Genomic DNA, 23,469 nt, shown 5'->3' with positions numbered 1-23,469 from the left:
CTTTTTCAGCTACTACCCGCTGTTCCTCTTCACAAATGGATGAATTTATTCAAAGACTTGAATGAATTATATTCACTTACTATATTTTTGAAACTTCTAAAATAAGTTGTATCAAGGTAAATTTACATATAATAAATATACCCATTTTAGGTGTACAGGTCAATGAATTTTGACAAATGCATACACCTGTGTCATAAACATCCCAGTAAAGCAATGTAACATTTTCATCACCCCCAAAAGTTATCTTGTGCCCCTTTGCAGTCAATTCCCCTTCCCCACACCTGGTCTCAGCAACCACTGACCTGCTTATTGTCACTATAGATTTGGCTGTTCTAGTATTTTATCCAAATGCAGCCATACAGTATGTACTCTTCTGAGGCAGCTTCTTTTGTTGAGCATACTGATTTTGAGCCTTAACCTTTTTGTTTTTGAGACGGAGTCTTGCTCTGTCGCCCAGGCTGGAGTGCAGTGGTGCGATCTCGGCTCACTGCAAGCTCTGCCTCCTGGGTTCACACCATTCTCCTGCCCCAACCTTCTGAGTAGCTGGGACTACAGGCACCCGCCATGACACTTGGCTAATTTTTTGTATTTTTAGTAGAGATGGGGTTTCACGGTGTTAGCCAGGATGGTCTCAATCTCCTGACCTTGTGATCCGCCTGCCTCGGCCTCCCTAAGTGCTGAGATTACAGGTGTGAGCCACCGCGCCTGGCCACCTTATCTTGTTAGTAATCCATGTTGTTGTTCTGTATCCATTTTCTGCATTTTTCACCACTTATCCTCAATGCACTGCAGTCTGGTTTCCACCCCTCTACTACCATCAAAACTGTCACCCAGCGGTACAGATGACCTTCAGGACACCAAACCCCGTGGATCCTATTTATTTTTTATCTTTGTTGTCTAGGGAGCATTTGACACTATGGGCAATTCCCTGCTTTTCCCTTGGCTTTGATGACACCACCACATTATTATTTTTTTTGAGATGGAGTCTCACCCTGTCACCAGGCTGGAGTGCAGTGGTGCGATCTTGGCTCTCTGCAACCTCCCCCTTCTGGGTTCAAGTGATTCTCCTGCCTCAGCCTCCTGAGTAGCTGGGATTACAGGTGCCCGCCACCACACCTGGCTAATTTTTGTATTTTTAATAAATTTTATATTTTTTAAATATAAATTTATATAAATTTTAATAAATTTTGTATTTTTAATAGAGATTGGGTTTCACCATGTGACCTTGTGATTCGCCCGCCTTGGCCTCCCAAAGTGCTGAGATTACAGGTGTGAGCCACTGCGCCCGGCCCATATTCTTCTGTTTTTTTCTTACTCTAGTCATTTTTCAGTCATGTTCTGTGTATCCCTTACATGTTGGGTATTCCTCAGGGTCCTGACCAAGGTCCTTATGTCACACTCTACATGGTTTCCCCTGAGCGATCACCTTCACTTCCATGACTTCAGTTATTCTCAAAATGCTGATAACTCCAGTTCAGGCTCCTCTGGCATGGTGAAGACCTGGATGTCCAACGGCCTGGCAGATGACACCACTTAGGTAACTCAGGTATCTCAAATTCAGTGTGTCCAAAATGGAACCTCCTCATCTTCCCCTACAAGTCTCTCCTGGTATTATTCCCTATCAGTTCAGTGACACTTTCACTCAGTCCCTGAAGCCAGAAATCTAAGTTATTCTTTACTGCTTTCTCTCCTTCATATCTTCAGTTAAACATTCACTAAATCAGATTTTATCTCCCAACAAGGCCTTCAATTTTTGTCGCTACTATCCTAGTGTAGACCTCTTACATCTCTTCCCTTAACCACTGTCCTCCCTAATTGGTCCCTTTTACCTCCAATTGTGCTCTCTTCAAGTCCATTTTCCCCTATGCAACACAGATCTGATCTTGTCATTCTACTCAGAACCCTTCAAAGTAAGACTTTAACAAGAACCTCCAGGGCCTAGCCTTTGCCAGACCTCTTCAGCTTCATCTCTATTCTCTGTGTTTGACAGTCCAGCTAGAACTGAATACAGAAATTCAGTTACTGGGAGCCATCGTCTTGATTTCAACATTTTGCTGTTCCTTATACAGGGAAAGTTCTTCCAACCATACTCCCCTTCAGTAGCTCTTTCCTATTCATTCTTCAGGATTTCAGGTTAAATCTCACTTTCTCTCTTTTCTTCCTTCAACAAAGATTTATGAATGCCTACTATATGAGTGAAACTACCTTAGCTACCCTTACCTTTTCACCCTTAAAACAGAAGTGTGGGGAGGTGGCTCCTGTTTGTAATCCCAGCACAGTGGGAGGCCTGGATGGGAGGATTGCTTGAGGCCAGAAGTTTGAGACCAGCCTGAGCAACATAATGAGACCCTGTCTCTAGAAAAAATGTAAAAATTAGCCAGGTGTGGTGGCATGCCCCCATAGTCAGGAGCCTGAGGTAGGAAGATCACTTGAGCCCAGGAATTAGAGGCTGCAGGGAGCTATGATCATAGCCACTGCTCTCCAGCCTGGGTGACAGAGAAAGACCATCTCTACAAAAGAAAAAAAGCCAGGCATGGTGGCCCACACCTTTAATCCCAGCACTTTGGGCCGGGCGTGGTGGCTCACGCCTGTAATCCCAGCACTTTGGGAGGCCGAGGCGGGCGGATCACAAGGTCAGGAGATCGAGACCACGGTGAAACCCCGTCTCTACTAAAAATACAAAAAATTAGCCGGGCGCGGTAGTGGGCGCCTGTAGTCCCAGCTACTCAGGAGGCTGAGGCAGGAGAATGGCGTGAACCCGGGAGGCGGAGTTTGCAGTGAGCCGAGGTCGCGCCACTGCACTCCAGCCTGAGGGACACAGCGAGACTCTGTCTCCAAAAAAAAAAAAAAAAGAAAAAAAAAAAATCCCAGCACTTTGGGAGGCTGAGGCAGGAGGATGGCTTGGAGCCAGGAGTTTGTGACCAGCCTGGGCAACATAAGTAGACACCTTCTCTACAAAAATAAAAATAAAAAAATTAGCTGGGCATGGTGCCGCATGCCTGTAATCCTAGCTGCTCAGGACGCTGAGGTGGAAGGATCCCTTGAGGATGGGAGGTTGAGACTGCAGCAGTGAGCCACGATTGTGCCACTGTACTCACCCGGGTGACAGAGCAAGACCCCATCTCAAAGATACAAATTATTTTAAAAAGTTTCTTTCAAGCAGTATAGTTTGTATGCTTACTGATTTTAATTCCCCTGTCTTGAATAAACCAATTACCTAGTTCTTTTGGTTTAGGTTTGGCTCTTGTCATTTCTCCTCTCCACAAGCTTCAGATATTAATACATTTTCACCAGAACTCAGGATGTTTCTGGCTATAAAGTATTGAGTTCCTTGTCTGGTTAAGTGTTAGAGATACAAATATGAACATGTGATAAGAACAAGATGTTCACATACTAGGATTATGTGGTGGGAAAAGTAATGTGTTGCTCTGAACCAAAGGCAGGTTAATCCAAGGCAGTCTGTAAAGTAAGTTTTAATTTAATCTGACTAAAAGATAGTAATTTTCAAAAAATTTGAACTTTAAAATCTACATTAATACACCAGTCGGGCATGGTGGCTCACGCTTGTAATCCCAGCACTGTGGGAGGCTGAGGCGGGTAGATCACCTGAGGTCAGGAGTTCGAGATCGGCCTGGCCAACATGATGAAACCCTGTCTCTACTAAAAATACAAAAATTAGCTGGGCTTGGTGACAGGCACTTGTAATCCCACCTACTCGGGAGGCTGAGGCAGGAGAATCGCTTGAACCTGGGAGGCAGAGGTTGCAGTGAGCCGAGATCACACCACTGTACTTCAGTCTGGGCAAAAGAACAAGACTCTGTCTCAAAAATTAATAGGCACCATGTTTATAAAATTTGATTGTATGTACTGATGCCCCAAATATAACTGCAATATTACTTTGTATGAAATAGCCTTTATTTACCATATTTAGTTCATAAATTACAATAAATTGAAGAGCTGTCTGTTGTGGACAGCTAGCAAAACATATTACTTGTACCTATTCGGTTTTAATTACCTAGTTTTAAGTCTATAGTTCAACCCTACTATACATGATGTTTCCCTCTGAGACCTTGTTCCTGGAAGAGGAATGGTTATCGCTAAAATGTAGACATAGACATACAGAGATTTTTGTTTTCTTTTTCAGATGCTAAGATGAATACATAGTTACAACATTTAAACATTTTGCTTTGGGAGGCCGAGGTGGGTGGATCACGAGGTCAGAGACCATCCTGGCCAACATGGTGAAACCCCATCTCTACTAAAAATACAAAAATTAGCCAGGCATGGTGGCAGGCACCTGTAGTCCCAGCTACTCAGGAGGCTGAGGCAGAAGAATTGCTTGAACCCGGGAGGCAAAGGTTGCAGTGAGCCTAGATTGCGCCACTGCACTCCAGCCTGGTGACAGAACAAGACTCTGTCTCAAAAAAAAAAAAAAAAAAAAAAAAAAAAAAAAAAAATTGAAGGCCAGGCACAGTGGCTCACGCCTGTAATCCCAGCACTTTGAGAGGTCAAGGCGGGCAGGCAGATTGCCTGAGCTCGGGAGTTTGAAACCAGCCTGGGCAACATGGTAAAACCCCGTCTCTACTAAAAATACAAAAAATGAGCTGGGCATGGTGGCTGGCACCTGTAATCCCAGCTACTCGGGAGGCTGAGGCAGGAGAATTACTTGAACCTGGGAGGCGGGGGTTGCAGTGAGCCGAGATCGCGCCACTGCACTCCAGCCTGGGCAATAGAGACTCGGTCTCAAAAAAGTAAAATGAAATAAAAAATTGAAAAAATGTACAAACAGGAGAACAAACTTCCAATTCTGTTAATGGCAGTCTAGGTAATTTGGAGTGACCCTTCTGTTGAAGACAACTGAAAAAAAAGTCAAAATTTTTTTTAAATTCTTAAAATCATTAAAGAGCTAATAAAACTAATAGTGAAATGCTGGGTCAGAACATAGGAGAAGACAACCAAGACAAGTAGTGTAGCACACAAAGACACATTGTTGGCTGGATGGCATTTGTCTATTTATTTATTTTTGAAGCAGAGTTTCGCTCTGTCACCCACGCTGGAGTGCAGTGGTGCGATCTTGGCTCACTGCAACCTCTGCCTCCTGGGTTCAAGCGATTCCCGTCTCAGCCTCCGGAGTTGATGGGATTACAGGCACGGGTCACCACAACCGGCTAATTTTTTTTATTTTTAGTAGAGATGGGGTTTCACCATGTTGGCCAGGCTGGTCTCAAACTCTTGACCTCAAGTTCTCCACTGGCCTTGGCCTCCCAAAGTGCTGGGATTACAGGTATGAGCCACCATACCCTGCCAGCATTTGCCAATTTAGTAGAAACAGCTTCAGTATTGAAACCGAGCTACACTTTGAGTGGGCTGTAGGACTGAGAGAAAAAAAGCAGTTTAGGCTCACAAAGGTAGGGACTCTAATAAATCACACCCACTTTAAGCTCGGACCCTGAAATTCAATCCCAAATGTGAATTGGAAGTAAATAAAACAAAACAAAAATCTTGCTGGATTTTTTTTTTTTTTTTGAGACAGGGTCTTGCTCTGTTGTCCAGGCTGGAGTGCAGTGGTAAGGTCATGACTCATTGCAGTCTTGACCACATGGGGCTCAAGAGAGCCTCTTGCCTCAGGCTTCTGAGTAGCTGGGATTACTGGCGCACAACATGCTCTGCTAATTTTTATTTTATTTTTTTACTTTTTGTAGAGACAGGGTTTCTCCATGTTGCCCAGGCTGGTCTCAAACTCCTGGCCTCAAGTGATTCTCCTGCCTGGATCTCCCAAAGTGTGGGGATTACAGGTGTGAGCCATGGTGCCCACCCAGCCTCCTAGCCAGACTTTCCGCCCAGATTTTTGTCATTTGTTGGTCAAGAGAAAATGAGGCCTTGAACCTGTATTATGGTGGTTCCTGACTAGTAATCTCTTCAATTACCTAACAAAGTAAAATAAAAATCCTCTCTGGAGGAAGACAGGATTATATCCTATACTTAGGGCTTATATTATTTCTATAACTGTTTTTTTTTTTTTTTTTTTTTTTTTTTTTTTTACAAATACATGTTCAGCACACAAAGAAAACCAGACACACAAGAAAAGATTTCATATGTGAGAACCAACACTAACAACAGACCACAAAAAACCTTAAGATATTAGAATTGGCTAACTCAGATTACACAACAATTGTTCACTAAGGTCAAAGAAGCAGCCAAGCTTGGAAATTTCATCAGGGAACCAGAAACTATAAAATGACGTTATAGGTTTGATAAAGAACCTAATACAAATTCTAGAACTGAAAAATAATTCAACTGATGTATTTAACAAATTAGATACAGCTCTATAATGAGATTAGTGAACTATAAAATTTGTCAGAAAAAGGCATCAGCTTTGAAAGACCAAGGTAAAAGTGCAAAACTGAGAGTAAAGAGATGAGAGAGGATACAGTGAAAACTATCTAATATGCATGTATTTAAATGTCCAGAAGCTGATGAGAGAGGCAATATCTGAGGAGGTAAGAGCTAAGAATTTCCTAAATTGACAAAAGATGTTAGTTGATGGATTCTCAATGAATGAATGAAGGCTCATTGTTCAGTGAGTCCATAGCATGATAAAGTAGTCAGCTATCTTTAAAAGAGTGAAAAACAGAACTAACTTCTTAGGAGCAGTGGAGGGTAAAAGGTCACGTAGAATGTATGTGCCTAAAGAAAATAACCACTGGGCGTGGTGGCTCACACCTGTAATCTCAGCACTTCAGGAGGCTGAGGTGGGCAGATTGCTTGAGCTCAGGAGTTCCAGACCGACCTGGGCAACATAGGGAGACCTTGTCTCTACAAGAAAAATTTTAAAAATTAGCTCAGTGTGGTGGTGCATACCTGCAGTCCCAGCTACTTGGGGGGCTGAGGTGGGAGGATCACTTGAGCCTAGGAAGCCAAGGCTGCAGTGAGCCAAGGCAAGATCTCACCACTGCATTCCAGCCTGGGTGACAGAGCAAGACCCTATCTCAAAAAAAAAAAAAAAAAAAAAAAAAAAAAGGAACCTCCAACCTTGGATTTAGTTGATAAAAATATCCATCTAGAATTTAAAGCAAAATAAAGATCTTTTTAGATAAAATGGGAGCTTTCTCCCAACTAGCCGACCAACACAAAAGCAAACCCTGAAGCAAGGGAGGCAAACTTTATAGTCAGGCCGGGTACGGTGGTTCACCCTGGTAATCCCAGCACTTTGGGAGGCTGAGGCGGGTGGATCACTTAAGGTCAGGAGTTTGAGACTAGCCTGGCCAACATGGTGAAACCCCGTCTTAAAACAAAACAAAACAAAACAGTCAGATAGTAAATATTTGAGTCTTGTAGGCCACACAGTATGGGATCCCTCACAAACCACTCAACTCTACTGTGGGGCAAAAGCAACCATTAACAATGTAAATGAATGAGCCTGGCAGTATTCAAATGAAACTTTATTCACAAAAATAGGCCGTGGGCTGCATTTGGCCTGTGGACTGTAGCTTGCTGACTCCTGTGCTAAAGGATAAACTTCAGACAAAAGGGAAATGATCCCAGATGGACAGGCAGAGATTTACGAAGGAATGAAGAGCAAAATAAGTGGTAAATAAACAACACTGATTATATAAAACTTGGTTTTAAAAAATAAGACCTGGTAACTAGAGCATGTAACTTGGGATGAGAGTAAATGGAGTTAGTGTTCTAGGTTTCTTGTATTACTTGGGGGAGGGAGGTATAAAAGTATTGATTAAATTAGAGTTTGATACCTTAAGGATACACATTATAACTTCTAGGGTAATCACTGAAAGAACAAAAATATAATAAAATGAAACTTCCACACTACTAGAGTGGAAAAAATTGGAATGAGTAAAAATCAGGCAAGAAAGATGAGAAAAACATGAAATAGGTGAGATAAATAGACAAAAATAAGAAATAGGTGAGACAAATAGACAAAAATAAGAGTTTTAAACCCAAACACAGGAGTAATTACATGAATATAAATAATGCTTCAAAGAGTGAACATCACTTAAGTCATTCCTCAATTTCACTCCTCAGTTTTAATCATTATGTATTGTATAGACTATTTTTAATCCCCAATTATATGCTATTTATAAGAGACATCTAAAATATAAACAAGAACTCAAATCTCTTCACCAAAACATAATTATTCGTTTTAGTGTATTTCCCTAAATACATTGTTTTTCAGGGTCAGATCACATTGTGTACATAATAGTGCATCCCTCTAAGACATATCAATTTCCACATTTTTCTATTATTGTAATCAGTTCCCAAAGGATATCCTAGTATTTGGAGTTTGGAATTCAGAGTTCTCTGAATAACTGGAGAGAAGCTATTTTGTCTATTACTAAAGATAACGTGATTAAAAAAAAAATTTTTTTTTTGAGACGGAGTCTAACACTCACCCGGGCTGGAGTGCTGTGGCGCCATCTCGGCTCACTGCAACCTCTGCCTCCTAGGTTCAAGCAGTTCTCCTGCCTCAGCCTCCCGTGTAGCTGGGATTACAGACGCACACCACCACACCCAGCTCATTTTTTCTATTTTTAGTAGAGACAGGGTTTCACCATGTTGGCCAGGCTGGTCTCAAACTCCCGACCTCATGATTCACCCACCTTGGTATCCCAAAGTGCTGGGATTACAGGTGTGAGCCACCGCGTCTGGCCTCAAAAATTTTTATTGGCCCAATATGCATTTATTTTTGAGATAGAGTCTTGCTCTATCCCCAAGCTGGAGTGCAGTGGCATGATCTCAGCTTACTGCAACCTCCACCTCCTGGGTTCAACTGATTCTCCTGCCTCAGCCTCCGAGTAGCTGGGATTATAGGTGCGCGCCACCATGCCCGGCTAATTTTTGTATTTTTAGTCGAGATGGAATTTCACCATGTTGGTCAGGCTGGTCTTGAACTCCCGACCTGAAGGTCATCCCCCCGCCTCTGCCTCCCAAAGTGCTGGGATTACAGGCATGAGCCATCGCTTCCAGCTGCAATATACATTTAAAGGGATTTTGGGACTATTACTACTATTCATGTTTCTTACTGATCTGCTAATAACAGTTCCAAGGCGATAAATATATGTTAACGGAACACAAATCTCTATTAATAATTTCCTTTCAAAGTATCTAGAAAGTGCCTGTCTTCTTAAACATTTGATTTTATTAACTCATTAATTTTTCTTACAGTTTTAAATTTCTTTTTAAGCAACTTTTCTTCCTGCACACAGACCTATATGTCTTACTTAAGGAATTTTTTTTTTAGACGAAGTCTCCCTCTGTCGCCTAGGCTGCAGTGCAGTAGCGTGATCTCGGCTCACTGCGACCTCCGTCTCCCAGGTTCAAACGATTCTCCTGCCTCAGCCTCCCGAGTAACTGGGGAGGCGCCCGCCATCACGCCCGGCTAATTTATATATTTTTAGTAGAGACAGGGTTTCACCACGTTGGCCAGGCTGATCTTGAACTCCTGACCTCAGGCAATCCGCCTCCCTTGGCCTCCCAAAGTGCTGGGATTACAGGCGTGAGCCACCGCGCCCGGCAAGGAATAAATATTTCACTAAAACAGATTTTAGAAACACCAGGGAAAGGCTCTGGGCTAAGTATTTTATTCCAGTTTGTTCTCACAGCCACGCCATAGGAGACATGTGACCACCTCCACGAGCCCTACGAGGGGTAGAACTAAAGCCAAGGCCCCAGTCAGTCACGGGCCGGGCTTCAGAACCCAGGCTTCCCCGCGGTCAGCGCCGCTGGCTTCCTGCTCCACGAGATCGCCTCCCCAGTAGCTCAGAATACACTGAGTTTGATGGTTTCACATTCAGACTAAGCCGCCCGCGACCTTGTAGGTAACGATGAATCCGAATGGGTGGGCGCGCCTGTTTCTTAGGGTACTACTTTTGAATGCTTTCTCCTGAAGTTGACACTTCCCAGCCGAGGAGCCTTAAAGCCCCACGCAACGGAAGGAACGCGGCCCCGGCGGCGGCGAGACAGGGCTGCTCCCGGCCGGAAAAAGGGCACGAGAACCAGGACGCGTCCACGCCACTCGGGGCGGGCGTTCGCCCCGAGCACGCCCACCTCAGACGCCAAGGAGGCTGACCGCAGTCGGGTCTGCAATGGGCAAGGTCTCTACTTACTTTCTGCCCAGGCTAAGCCTCTAGCGCATTTTGCTAATTTGGGTCTGAATCGCCATCACCGCGGGCCGCGCAGCCTTAGCCGCCAGTCCTACAGCTCCGAGGGAGCCTAAGGCTTGGCGCCTCGGGGCGGATCCGGCTTGGACAGTCAGTTAAGGAACCAGAATATCGCGAGATCCAGGGTAAAGGGACGGGAGGAGCGCGCGTGCACGCGCCCAGAGCCGTTAGGGTGGAACTCCACTCGGGAGGGGCGGGCGGAGCGATACAGCTGGATGCCAGTTGGTGGAGCCCCCGCGGGAAACGACTGAGCGCGAGGAGCGTGCGCGCTCCCGTCGTGGCGACGGTGGCGGCGAGCAGCGTCAGAGCTTGGAGGGGGGGTTGACGGCTTCTGGCGGGTGGCGGTGTTGAAGGCGAGAGCTCGCTTGGCCCGTGTCGCTTCTGTCCCAAGAACCGGACGGAGAGTGAGGGCACGAGGGTCGCTGTCGGGGGCTGTCGTCTTCCACGTACACGTCGTCGTGAGGAGCGCAGTCCGGACTCTCGCAACCCCTCCGGCTCCCTTTCCGCACGCCTCGAGGCGGCGGCGGCCACCGAGACAGCAGCGCACCTTCCCCCATCCCTTCCCCTTATTCCCCCGCCCAAAAGGGCCCGGTCTGCGCCCCACCCCCGCCCGTCCGCCCGCCCGCTACGCCGCCGCCATGTCGGCGCAGGCCCAGATGCGCGCGATGCTGGACCAGTTGATGGGCACCTCCCGGGACGGTAAGTCTCTGCCAGGGCCCTGGGGGTGGGGGAGGGGACGGGGACGGCGAAGGGAAGGGGTTCTGAGGGCGCACCTGGGCGCGCGCGTGTGGCTGAGTAAGGGGCTCCCAGATTGGTAACACGAGGTCCCCGGCCCCCGTCCCATCCAATCAGGGCTTGGCAGGCGGGCATGGGGGGCGGTGACCATGCGGATTGGCGGGAACTGCTGCCAATGGGGTGAGGCGGGGCCTGGAGGCAGAAAGGAGAGTTTGTGCTTTTAATGTTGACTTGGCTGGGACGGGAGAGCCCGCGTCTCTCTTGCGTAGTGGGGGGCCAGTTTTGTCGCTGGTTAGGTACCTGCGGACGGCTAAGGCCTCCACCCCCGATCTGATTCCTTAACCCAGAGCTTTGGGATCATCCCTCGCCGCCGTCCTCCAGAGTACCTAGAGAGAAGCTTCCCCCTCCTCCTCTTCCTGGGTCAGGAGGAAACCTTTATTACTAACCCAGTCCCAGAGATGCACCCTCGAGCCCCACAGAAACAACCATTTTTATGGAAAATCTGACCCAAACCATGGTTTCTTAAGTGGGTGTGTTTGGCCCCATTTTGTGAGAAGGAACATGTTATGGCCTGTTTTTCCGAGAGACCTCCATTTTGTTAGACAATTTAATAGAGGCTTTGTTCAGTAAACATTGACAAATCTTGCATGTGCCCCAAATAGAACGATTTTGAAAATTTGGTACCCAGTGAAGTAGAATTGAGGAGAACAAAGATCCTTTCAGGCGCTTAGTTTAGATTCTGTATAGAAAGCCCTTGATTGCTGGATTATCCTTTGTCATAAAGAGAATATCTGAATAAAATGATGAAATGCTATTGCTTTTTTGGTGATGATAATTAGTAATGTACTCTCAAATTCAACTTAAATCCATTTAAATATGTAGGAAAGGTCTAGTTCATTACTTTCTTAACACAGCAAAATCTTTGGTAGTTTTTATGTGGTGTTTGTTGAGGCAGATAGTTTCTTAGCCACTTAGGAAATGCTTTTTTTCTTGACAAGTTATTTAAGTGTATTGATTTAAGAGAAAAGGCACATCTTAAATTTAGTTTTTAAGTTACTCTTTTAATTTACATGAGTGCTTTACAGCAAAATATGAGTAGATTTTAAAAACTTCATTGCATTCAAATCTTTCAGCAGCGCATAGAGTGGCTTTTCAGTGTTCACATTTTCAGTTTTAATAAAAACCCATATTGGGAACTTTTCTTTGTAGAACATATGGACAAATAGGTATAGATGGCAAACCTACTTGTTGTGTAGAGAGGAAAGATTGTGAAGGAAATTAGTTTTGTATGGAAAGTTAACATTAACTTAAAAATGCCACTGGAGAAACTTAACTGTTACCATTTCTCACGTTTAAATAAGAATGGTTGCTTTATCACTGCAGCATGTCTTAACATTCCTCCTTTTCCAACATGAGAGAGGGTATTGGGAACGGGCTTCATTGGATCCTAGCTAACAGAATAATCTGTGTAATAAAATTAAAGAAATTATTTAAGACTTGCTTTACATGATCCTTTTAATCCTTGATGGATACCATTTTTGGGATCTTCTTCATGGATTGGATTTCTTAGTTTTGCTGGGAGGGTAGTTGAATCAAGGTAAACCATCTCCTGATAAGTTTCTGAATTAGGCAGCCCGTCTAGTATTGCAAAGCTAAATTTAAATATATATATTTCTGTGTGTGTAGTCAGCAGAAACATGGATTTCTTATCCACTTTGTGTATTTTTTTATGTGTCTGTTACTGGATTTTTTTTTTTTGACCTTCAGACTTAGAGGATTTATGATTGAACTCATATTTACGAGTCCACAGTATTGTTTAGCTGAAATGACTGGATTTTCACTGTTGTATTGGGTCAGAAGTAAAAAGTATTCTACTTTCAAGGAAAAATAATTGAGTGGAGTTTTTTTTAGATATCAAAATCCTATATATGCAAAGTAAGAATCAGAACTTTTTTTTTCTTACCATTTAATGAGTTTATATATATCATTTTATGATTCAGGACTTTTAATAATTAGGATTGTTCTTTTTTAGCGTACAGTCAACTTCAAGTTACCCAGGGATAGGGGAACATGGAAACGTCCCCTGAATAACACCATGTAATTTGAAACCATTTAATGGGAAGCCTTGTATTGGACACACAAACAGCTTATGGGAACGCTGTTGGGTGTCTTTGGCACTAAGAGGTGGAAATGGGGATCCAGGAGGTGGGAGAGAGATGGAAAAGGTAGGTAGGAGGGTATTTAAGGCAACTCTGTCCTTTTAAAAAAAAAAAAATTCCAGAGACTATAAAGCAGCTACTCTCTTTTTTGGTAGTGGGGTTCAAGGTGGCAGTGACCCCCTCAGCCCTTAGTGTCCTGTCTGTGAAGGAATCTGAAGTGGCACAGAGTCCTGGGGCTTTGGGAAAACATTACCTCCTCACCCCCTCAAGGTTTCTTCCTCCTCCCCTTCCCAACAGTTTTTAATTAGTTCCTTTTAAAATTCATTGGAGATTTAAGTCTGTTAGTTAAATATACCTTAACTTGAATTACATAAAGCAGTTAATCATTTAGATTACCTAAACTTCACTGGAATCCTTAGGAGTAGGAATTTTGTTAGCAGGGAATTGGAGAGGTAATTTTGGATCACTGGGCACTTCAAGAAAGGGCATTCCTGGGTGAGTGGTGGAAGCTGGGGGCTTTAGACGATCTGAGGGCAGCATGATGGTGCCGGGAGGCTGGGCAGGGGGACTGCCAGGAGGTGGGAGAGGAATGCATAAGGGAAGTGGGAGGGCCAAAGACAAACTCTGCCTTCTTTGCAATTTTGCCTAGGGCCCTGGTGGTGGCAACCGCCTGTGTGCCACTGAAAATCGTGCCGATGCCTGGCATACTGCATAAATGGAAGCAGGGTACCGCGTGAGTTGAAACATTGGTCACACTATATAAAGTTTGTATATGTGAATCAGTGTAACTCATACCCATATAACTGGGGGTCTGACTGTATTTGGATTTTTCTGATAAGGCATCATGGGCTAAGGAAAAGAGCACTGGGCTGAGACTCAGGAGACCTGGTTTCTAGCCCCAGCTGTACCTCTAATTGTAACCTTGGGTAAGTCACTTACTTAACCTTTTTTGCCTCAAGTTAAATCTGTAATTTGTTATGTGGGAAACCAAATAATTTCCTATGTTATACTCAGAAATGTTAAAAAATAAATATATTTTAAGTTTTTTTTAGAAAGGAGGAGCTGTAAGTAGATAGTAATTACTGGTATCTTATTTTATCTTATTTATGCTTCATTACGTTTTATAAATATCTTTCTGTTTTAGTTGTTAGTATTAGCACGGGGGAGAGGGATAATTTGTTTTCCCTAAACATATTCATTCTATTTGAAAGCAGGGAAGAGGTGCACAGGAAAATCCAAGAAACAGTTTGAGAATTGTCTGTGTGACGATTGGAAGAACCCATTCCCCTCACACAGACTAGGATCATTTTTGCTCAGTTGGATTAATTGCAAGGATGTTCCTTAGCTAAAGCCCCTTTGCCAACGAATATGGTTTGGTCAGAAGTCTCTGGTCTTGATCCCAGCAAAGTCTAGGAAGATGCATGCAATAAGAATTAAATAAAATTGAGGCTGTGGATTTAGATTACATTTTTTTGTTTGTTTGGTTTTTTTTTTTTTTTTTTTTTTTTTTTTTGAGACAGGGTCTCTGTCGCCCAGGCTGAAATGTAGTGGTACAATCTCAGCTCACTGCTGCAACCTCCACCTCCTGGGTTCGAGTGATTCTCCTGCCTCAGCCTCCCGAGTAGCTGGGATTACAGGTGGCCGCCACCATGCCTGGCTAATTTTTGTATTTTTAGTAGAGACGGGGTTTCTCCACGTTGGCCAGGCTGGTCTCGAACTCCTGACCTCAGGTGATCCACCACTCCCAGCCTAGATTACATTTTAAGCTTAGAAATTGGGTAAGTTACAGAAGGTAATTCTGAGGGTTCTGTATCTCTTAATTGCTTTTACCTTTAAATGGGAGCAGAGACCACCTTTGAAAGATTAAAATAGGCCAGGAGTGGCAGCCTGCCCTCCAAAACAACAAGTAGACTAGGAACGTTAGATAGAATTTTATAGCATCATTAGTTGTCCCTTATGGTTAGGGACTGTTTTGGGCAAGTTAAAACTTTCAATAATTTTAACTATTTTAAATGTTAATCTTTCTAAATTGTAGGTAATCTTTCTAAATTGTAGGATATACTTCCTCAGTTAATACATTAATCATAATATTTTTGCTTATCAGTTGTACAGTAGTTATAGTTTGTGGGATATAAAACTGAAAGGATACTCACACTCATCTCATACCCAGGAAAATACAGTTAGGAAAGCCATTTACCTGTTGCTAATGTAAGATTAGTAATACATACCCGTATAATCTGTAGGATAGTATGACATTTGTGCCTTTCTGCAAAATTACGAAACCAAAGTTTGAAGTAGTGCGTTCTTTAATGGATTTTATTTATAAAATCATCTTTACTGTAATCTGTGTTCCTTGACTTTTCATCAACATTGAAAACATTTTCTCTTAATTTTTTTCTCATTAACATAATGAACCATATTCATTTTTTGGTGAGTTATAAGCCATTCTTTTATTCCACTTGGATTGTTCATTTTAAGTGAAGGAGGCGGAGCCTTTAATGTATAAGCAGACGTTTTTGAAATAACAACAGGATATTTCTTAGTCTAGAGCTTGTAAATTCTTTAATATAAGGAATTCTATAGGATTAAACAGTAGTTTCTCTGAGTTTCAGTTAACTGTTTAACTTTATCAGAGTTTCAGGCATATCCAAAACACTGAAAGCACCTGCATAGTGAATCAATGAAAAAAGAAAAATTTTCCTCATTTTGCATTTTGAACTCTGAATAATATTTCTATCTACACAGCAGCCCAGAAAACAATAAAAGTATCACTTCATATAACATTGCATCGTTCCTGGATTCTCTACAGTTGTTTAGCTCTCCTCAAGTAAGCATATGCTTCTGAGACATTCTTTTACTTCAGGTAAATATAAGCAAAACAAAGAAAAATCACTTTGTCTATTTCTGCATCAGTTCTATAAGGAGCAAGTAAATTCTTTATTTTCGTTTAGGTTGGATGTTGTCATATAAGGATAGACGGTAGTGTTCTACATGTTCAAGATGGGCAATAGGAATTCAATGGCCATGAGGTATCATGGATCAAGGTCAGGTTTAGTGAATCAGGTACTCTTCAGTAACAGGTGGTTCATACAACGCATTGAAGCTTAAAGTTGCCGTGAGTTCAGCAAGCAGGAGGATTGAGAAGACAGGTTTAAAACTAAAGGTCAGTAAGTGGGCAAGACTAGTTAAAGGAGGCAGGTACTCCCCAAAGATGGAATTCCAGAAAAATGCTTGAAAAGGACTGAATCCTTAAGCCTGCTGCTGTTACTATGTAGAGTTCTTGAGGAAACAAGCAGTTTGACATAACTTAATCAGTCTACTAAGAAACTATAAGAAGATGAAGTTGGAACATCTTGCTGGAAAAAGAATGAGGGAGTAAATGAGGGTAAGTTTCTGACTGGAATCTTGTGAATTCAGAACTTGCAGAAAAGCTATTCTGTTTCCTTTTTGTTTAGGTTCTCATGCACTCGCAGCAGCTAGAGTAGATATTGGGAGGCAGGGCCAACATAGATCAGTTTTGCAAGATTATTGAGGATATAGAGAAAAGTAATTTGTAAAAACTCTGAAATCATCTGCAGCTCCATGTTTTTGTTTGAACTAAATAACTTAGGACTTTGAGAAGTCAAAGCCGTCAGAAAGTAACATGAAGTCCATTCAACTGAATGTCATATTTTTCTATTAGCATAGAAAAGAATCTTTAAAACTTCTTTTCCAAAAAGCACTCAGTATTGACCCATATGTTCCAATGTAGTTGTGAACCATGTACAACTGATGTTTGACTTACTTGACTCAACATGAAAGGAATTTAACCAGCTGCCCTTGCTGAATCTTGTCTCCTGAATATGGTAAATGGTTTTTGTTTTTAATCTTCTTAATACCTTAGATTTCTGCAGACCCCAGTTTTTTCTTTTAAGAGTTAATTGATAATTATTGGATAGTATCTATAGTAATTACCTGGCTGTTCTTTTCTGTATTCTGCCCTGCTATTTGTTTAAACGGTAGACTCTTAAAGTAACTTTAATAGTTTAACTAATAGTTAAAGTTACTTGAGGGTATGTTTTAGATCAGGGACTGGCACTATGGCCTCCTGCTTTTGGTAAATAAAGTGTTACTGGAACACAACCATGCCGATTCATATACATATTGTCTGTGGCTGCTTTGGCTTATGACAACAGAGTTGAATGGTTGCAACAGAGTCATATGGCCTGCAAACCTGAAACATTTACCATTTGACTCTTTAACAAAAAGCTTGTTGGTCACTGTTCTGGTTTAGTTATTCTCAAAGTGTGGTCCTTGGACCAGCAATTCAGCATCACCTCAGCATCACCTTGTATTGTTAGAAATGCAAATTCTTGGATCCACCTACTGAGTCAGAAATTCTGGGAATAGGCCCTGGTAATCTATGTTTTTAGAAACCTTCCAGGTGATTGATACACATTAAAAGTTTGAGAAACCTTATTCTAGATAAATGTTTCCCAAATGTTTGTCACACTTATTGCCTTTATTATTATTATTTATTTTTATTTATTTTTTTGAGACAGAGTCTCTGTCACCCAGGCGTGAAGTGCAGTAGCCTGATCTTGGCTCACTGCAACAGCCTGATCTTGGCTCACTGCAACCTCCACCTCTCGGGTTCAGGCGATTACCTTAGCTTCCCGAGTAGCTGAGATTACAGGTGTGCACTGTTACACCCTGCCAATTTTTGTATTTTTAGTAGAGATGAGGTTTCGCCATGTTGGCCAGGCTGGTCTCAAACTCCTGACCTCAAGTGATATACCTGCTTTGGCCTCCCAAAGTGCTAGGATTACAGATGTGAGCCACCATGCCTGGCCTTGCCTTCATTATTTTTTACTGTTTTCTATTTATTTAATGTTTTCCTTTATGTCAACTCACTTTCTAAAAATTTTAAGTTAATTTTAAAATGAAAGTTTATACCACCATAAAAATAAATACAATGAAAACAAAATAATTACTATACCCTAAAGTATAGTAATTATTGTGTTTTGTTAACTAGACTCTTGACACTTAGGGTCCCTGTGCTAAAAATTAGAAGTTGTTAAATTTATTAAACAAGTACTGTTGCAAAATGGGAACTTTTTTTCTTGTGATTAATAATTTTCTAAGTGAGTGGTATTTAAACGTCATGTTGGCAAAATCATGTAACACTTAAAGTCATCTTCTGTGCAGATCTCATACTTTGGAAATTACTGTTCCAGAGAGTATTCATGTGAAAGGAAAGCTGTTTGAACTATATATATACCCAAGCCAGTAAGCAGAAATGACTGGACAGAGATACAAGCCTGTGAGACAGAGAGATCTAGGAGATCTCTAGAGAGGTCCAGCTAGACCTCCAGGGTGAAATTACCTCATTTAGCTCGATTTCTCACCTCTCCTGTAGTGCTTTGGTCCTCGGGGGTCAATGGTTCTGCAGGATTTCACCAACTGGTTCCACAATGGGAATGTGAAAAGGTGCCTGACTGTGGGAGAAGCTGCTTATCAAAGAGAGGCCTGATAGAAATGCTAGGGGAAGTGGCTGTGAGTCTGCATTACGGATGGAAGCAGAGCGGCAGGGCATGTTGCTAGGACTAAGCAGTCGATTCACCTGAGTCTGGACACCATGTATGAGTATTTGAAAAAGTCCTGTTACGATTTAATTTACTCCATGGTGTTAGAGGGAATGCTTCCCTGCACATGGTGTTCTATATATGTATTGGTTGGTGTGCTTTAGGGTATAGTAATTATTTATTTATTTATTTATTTATTTATTTATTTATTTTTGAGACGGAGTCTTGCTCTGTTGTCCAGGCTGGAGTACAGTGGCCGGATCTCAGCTCACTGCAAGCTCCGCCTCCCGGGTTCAGGCCATTCTCCTGCCTCAGCCTCCCGAGTAGCTGGGACTACAGGCGCCCGCCGCCTCACCCGGCTAGTTTTTTTTTTTTGTATTTTTTTTAGTAGAGACGGGGTTTCACCGTTTTAGCCAGGATGGTCTCAATCTCCTGACCTCGTGATCCGCCCGTCTCGGCCTCCCAAAGTGCTGGGATTACAGGCTTGAGCCACCGCGCCCGGCCTATAGTAATTATTTATAGCAATAGATTCTTAACTTTGCATAGTATCCCCAGGTTGCTGAGTTGCTTTAGTTATATCTTTATTTCCTTTTCTTAGAGATTATAGACATAATTTGCTTCTGTCATCTTTTGACTGAAAATCTATTGGGAATGAATAATTACACTTGAATGTTTATTTTTAAGTAATAAGTTCTATGATAGGTGTCTGCATTTGAAAAAAATGTTTTAAAAAGTACAAAGGTCAAACAAGCATCTATATGATTGAACAAACGTTATTTTGCATATTTCTGTCAAATTTTAAAAAGTGGATAAAGCGGCCGGGCATTGTGGCTCACGCCTGTAATCCCAGCACTTTGGGAGGCCAAGGCGGGTGGATCACCTGAGGTCAGGAGTTCAAGACCGGCCTGGCCAAGGTGGTGAAACCCCGTCTCTACTAAAAATATAAAAATTAGCTGGATATGGTGGTGGGTGCCTGTAATCCCAGCCACCTGGAAGGCTGAGGCAGGAGAATTGTTTGAACCCAGGAGACGGAAGTTGCAGTGAGCCGACACGGTGCCAGTGTACTCCAGCCTGGGCGACAAAGTGAGACACCATCTCAAAGAAAAAAAAAAACAACAAAAACTAGGAAGAAGTGGATAAAGCATTACAAATAAAGTCTTTTGTGGTCCCCTTCACAGTCTCAGTCCTTTCCCCAGAGGCAACCCTTTTCGTAAATTTGTTGTATATTCACTGTGACGCGGTATTTCTGCTCTGTTTAGTTTTAAGGCGTACGTCTCCTTCATGGCAATCTGTTTTTCATTTTAACTTCTTCCTTTATCATTGGGTTGTCTATCACCTCTGTCCTTTGATATCCTCATCTTTTTTTTTTTTTTTATTTCTTTTCTTTTAGATTTGGGGAGGCTCTGGTTGGCTTCTGTAACTATCACCAGCTCATGAGAACTTGTCTTTTTTATTTTTTATTTATTTATTATTTTTTTTGAGACGGAGTCTCGCTCTGTCGCCCAGGCTGGAGTGCAGTGGCCGGATCTCAGCTCACTGCAAGCTCCGCCTCCCGGGTTTACACCATTCTCCTGCCTCAGCCTCCCGAGTAGCTGGGACTACAGGCGCCCGCCACCTCGCCCGGCTCGTTTTTTGTATTTTTAGTAGAGACGGGGTTTCACCATGTTAGCCAGGATGGTCTCGATCTCCTGACCTCGTGATCCGCCCGTCTCGGCCTCCCAAAGTGCTGGGATTACAGGCTTGAGCCACCGCGCCCGGCCACTTGTCTTTTTTAATAGATAAATCAGCCGGTCACTTTTTCTTTGAATCTTTTCAACTATTACTTGGTAGCCAAAAGATAGCTTTCATTACTTCTAATTTTGTATATAGAAAGTTCTGGATGATAGGAAGGCACCAGCTATCCAGAGTGCAGTTGTTACTATATCAGAATTGCAGCTCTGCAAGTAAGTATCAACATAAAAAATTTAGCAGGCTGCAACTTTTTATGCCATGTATCTTAAATTCTTTATAACCCATTTTAGGACTTAAAGTAACTATTCAGGTTTTTCTGGTGTCTCTTGTAAATTTAGGAAGAGAAATAAGCTGATAGATTTCCTAAAGCAGGTACCCCCCAAAACATGATGTCATTGATCCCTGCCAGCTGCCAAGACCTTTTGCTTATATTAATACAGTGAGAGAAGATAGGTGCAGGGCATGGAATAGAGCCCTTGGAATGGAGATTCTTTAGTATTCCTGTTCTCACATTTTCATCATCACTATTCTGGTTAGCTTCAAAAGATCCTACGAGCTTTTTCTTTTACTATCAAGGCTGTTTCCCAGTCTCATTCTTTATAATCTTGTGATACGGATTTTTCACAGACAAGTGGGCCAGATTTTTAACATTTTAAAAATGTTATTAATCTTTGATCTTATCCAGCAAGAATGAACTTGTTCTGGAAATTTCTTCTATAATGGGCATTGCATTTTTAAAATGTTCGGCTTGTCGTGGGGATTATGGTGGGGGGTGATACTAGTACTTATTTCTGATTATAAACTTGTGGGACCATATGAACCAGAAGATTAAGAAGGATAGCTTTTCTGAGCTGTATGGCACCCTTGTGTTTGCATTTTCTGGAGGAAAGGAAAGCTGCTTTGTTTTATTAGAGATTACTTGATGTCACATTTGGAAGGCAGACTGTCATAATTGTTTTTTCCCATTGCCATCTTTGGCATAGTAATCTTTCTTCCCTTATGTAATAAATATATGCCTGGAAAGTTTTACATAGATCAAGACATATTAAATGTTTTCAAAGCATCTGTATTATTATGTTAAGACATGGTGATGAGTCCTTTTGTAAAATGAACCCTATACTTTGGACTGTTTAAATATACAGTGAGTTAAACTGAGTGTATGTATGAACAAGGGAACATGTAGTAAGGGAGTAATGTTTTTTTAAAAGGTTAATTACAAAAGGATTTGTATAGGTGGATTTTAAGCTGAATTCTAAAGGAACAACAAAGGTAGGTGGGAGAATTTGGTAGAGTGGGTGAGAAAGTTTGAGGAAGGTGTAAAAATGATCAGATTGGCTCCTTAGTATAATAGTTATTGTGCAGCAGTAGTCATCGCTTTTACTTTGATTCCACATGAAGACACAAGGGTTTTTTGTTTGCTTGTTTTCAGAGAGAGAGCCTTGCTCTGTGGGCCAGGCTAGAGTGCACTGGCGCTCTCAGCTCACTGCAACCTCCAGTTCCCAGGTTCAAGTGATTCTCCCATCTCAGCTTCTTGAGTAGCTGATATTACAGACATGTGCCACTACACCCAGCTAATTTTTATATTTTTAGTAGCAACGGGGTTTCACCATGTTAGCCAGGCTAGCCTTGAACTCCTGACCTCAGGTGATCTGCCTGCCTTGGCCACCCAAAGTGCTGGGATTACAGACATGAGCCACCGTGCCCAGTGACACAAGGTTTTACTTGTGCACTGCTTTAGATCTCTTCCTGCCCTGGGCTAGACTAGAAATTGGCCGTGGATCTTTGTACAGTTCCCACATTATTATATGTGAACTCAGCAGCTTATGTTGGAAGAAATGGAGGGAGGAAATTAGAGGGAAAAAGAGGGAGGAACATTTCTCTGCATTTAGGGATTCAAGGGGTCAGAAAAACAAGCTTTAAGCTTTTGGTTGTACACCTCTTGAGCTCTAGCTTTCCTTTCACTGAAGGGTTATGGATCTTATTTCAGAGGGAAGGAAACTGTCCTGTCCCAAGCCCACTGTGACACGTGACCCTTAACTAGTGTACCTGTGGGGAGGGCTTCAGTTGCCACACTAGAGAATGTGGGAGGGCTTCCCTTCCCCTGCCCCCATTTATAGACATGGGAGTGTCTCCATTGCTTTGTATGCTGTTGCATTTTCTCCTCCCTCTTTGTTTTTCCTAAGCTAAGCTTTAAGCTAATTCTGTGCAAAATAAATACTGATTGTTTTTATAAATTGCTTGCCATGAATGCCTGATAATGTACAGTAAAATAGGATTCTGCATACCATTAAATATGTCAAATATTACAAACTTTAAGGTTCTTTTGAAATTACAATACTAAACTCAGTTCACTTTTGCTTAGCCTTCACAGTTGTTGATCACATAGCATGGTCATCCACTCACAGCTTAAAAAAATACAGGGAGCATCGGAGAGAATGGGTAAAGTAAAATTTTGATGTTTTTAAAATAGCACCTAAATCTATGAAAGTTGATTTGGTTTCTTGTTTGTACGGGAGGGAGAGGGTGGGTAGTACTGGGGGGAGGGGGTGGATATTGGGAAGATAGCATGCAACGTATAAAATCATGTTGGATACTACCTAGGCTAAGGTTGTAATGTTACTAATAAAATTTAAGTGTTAATATATTAAGTTTCAGAAAAGGCAGGACCATAGAATGGAAGTGTTGGGAATTACAGTGGGCTTATTTTTTTCCCTCCTGACATTCGGAAGGGGATTTTGAGAATAGCAGTATTTGAGTCAAATTTAGAGAGGAGGCCTCTTTTTAAAGTGACCTGTCCATATTCCCTGAATGGAACTGACTGCCTCAGTACCACCTTAGGTTCTGATACATTGGTGACAGACCTGGAGATGAATAATATGCATCCTCATTTTTATTGTGTACTTGTGACTCAGGTGTTCTCAAAGATTATAATTCATGAAACTCATGAAGGGGTTGAACAAAAGAGGGGAGGTAAGAGAGTTGTTGCTTGGTAGAGAATTTGGTAGAAATAGGAATTATTAGAAAAGTTGATGTTTCTATTAAAATGAAAAACACTTGCTAGAGTTCTAAATCCAGTTTCTAATTCTAAAAACTTGGCTGTGT

General features: G+C 42.1%; 1 protein-coding gene across 7 annotated transcripts in view; it reads left to right on the top strand.

Annotated features, from left to right (window-relative positions):
• The first annotated feature begins 10,483 nt into the window (after nt 1-10,483).
• LUC7L2 (LUC7 like 2, pre-mRNA splicing factor) overlaps nt 10,484-23,469 on the top strand; it is a 67,148-nt gene continuing 54,162 nt past the window's right edge. For 2 of the 7 annotated variants that reach the window (XM_050782270.1, XM_050782267.1), the window contains exon 1: nt 20,336-22,806. In XM_050782270.1, coding sequence (XP_050638227.1) covers nt 22,755-22,806 — 52 coding nt within the window. In that variant the 5' untranslated portion in view covers nt 20,336-22,754. Of the gene's footprint in view, nt 10,878-14,036; nt 16,918-20,335; nt 22,807-23,469 lie in introns of those variants that run through there. The other 5 variants (XM_050782266.1, XM_050782269.1, XM_050782265.1 and 2 more) reach the window with 5 other exon arrangements.

This window comes from Macaca thibetana, chromosome 3 (genome assembly GCF_024542745.1).
Source record: "Macaca thibetana thibetana isolate TM-01 chromosome 3, ASM2454274v1, whole genome shotgun sequence".
NCBI lineage: Eukaryota > Metazoa > Chordata > Mammalia > Primates > Cercopithecidae > Macaca > Macaca thibetana.
This window is presented reverse-complemented; position numbering and strand designations above follow the sequence as displayed.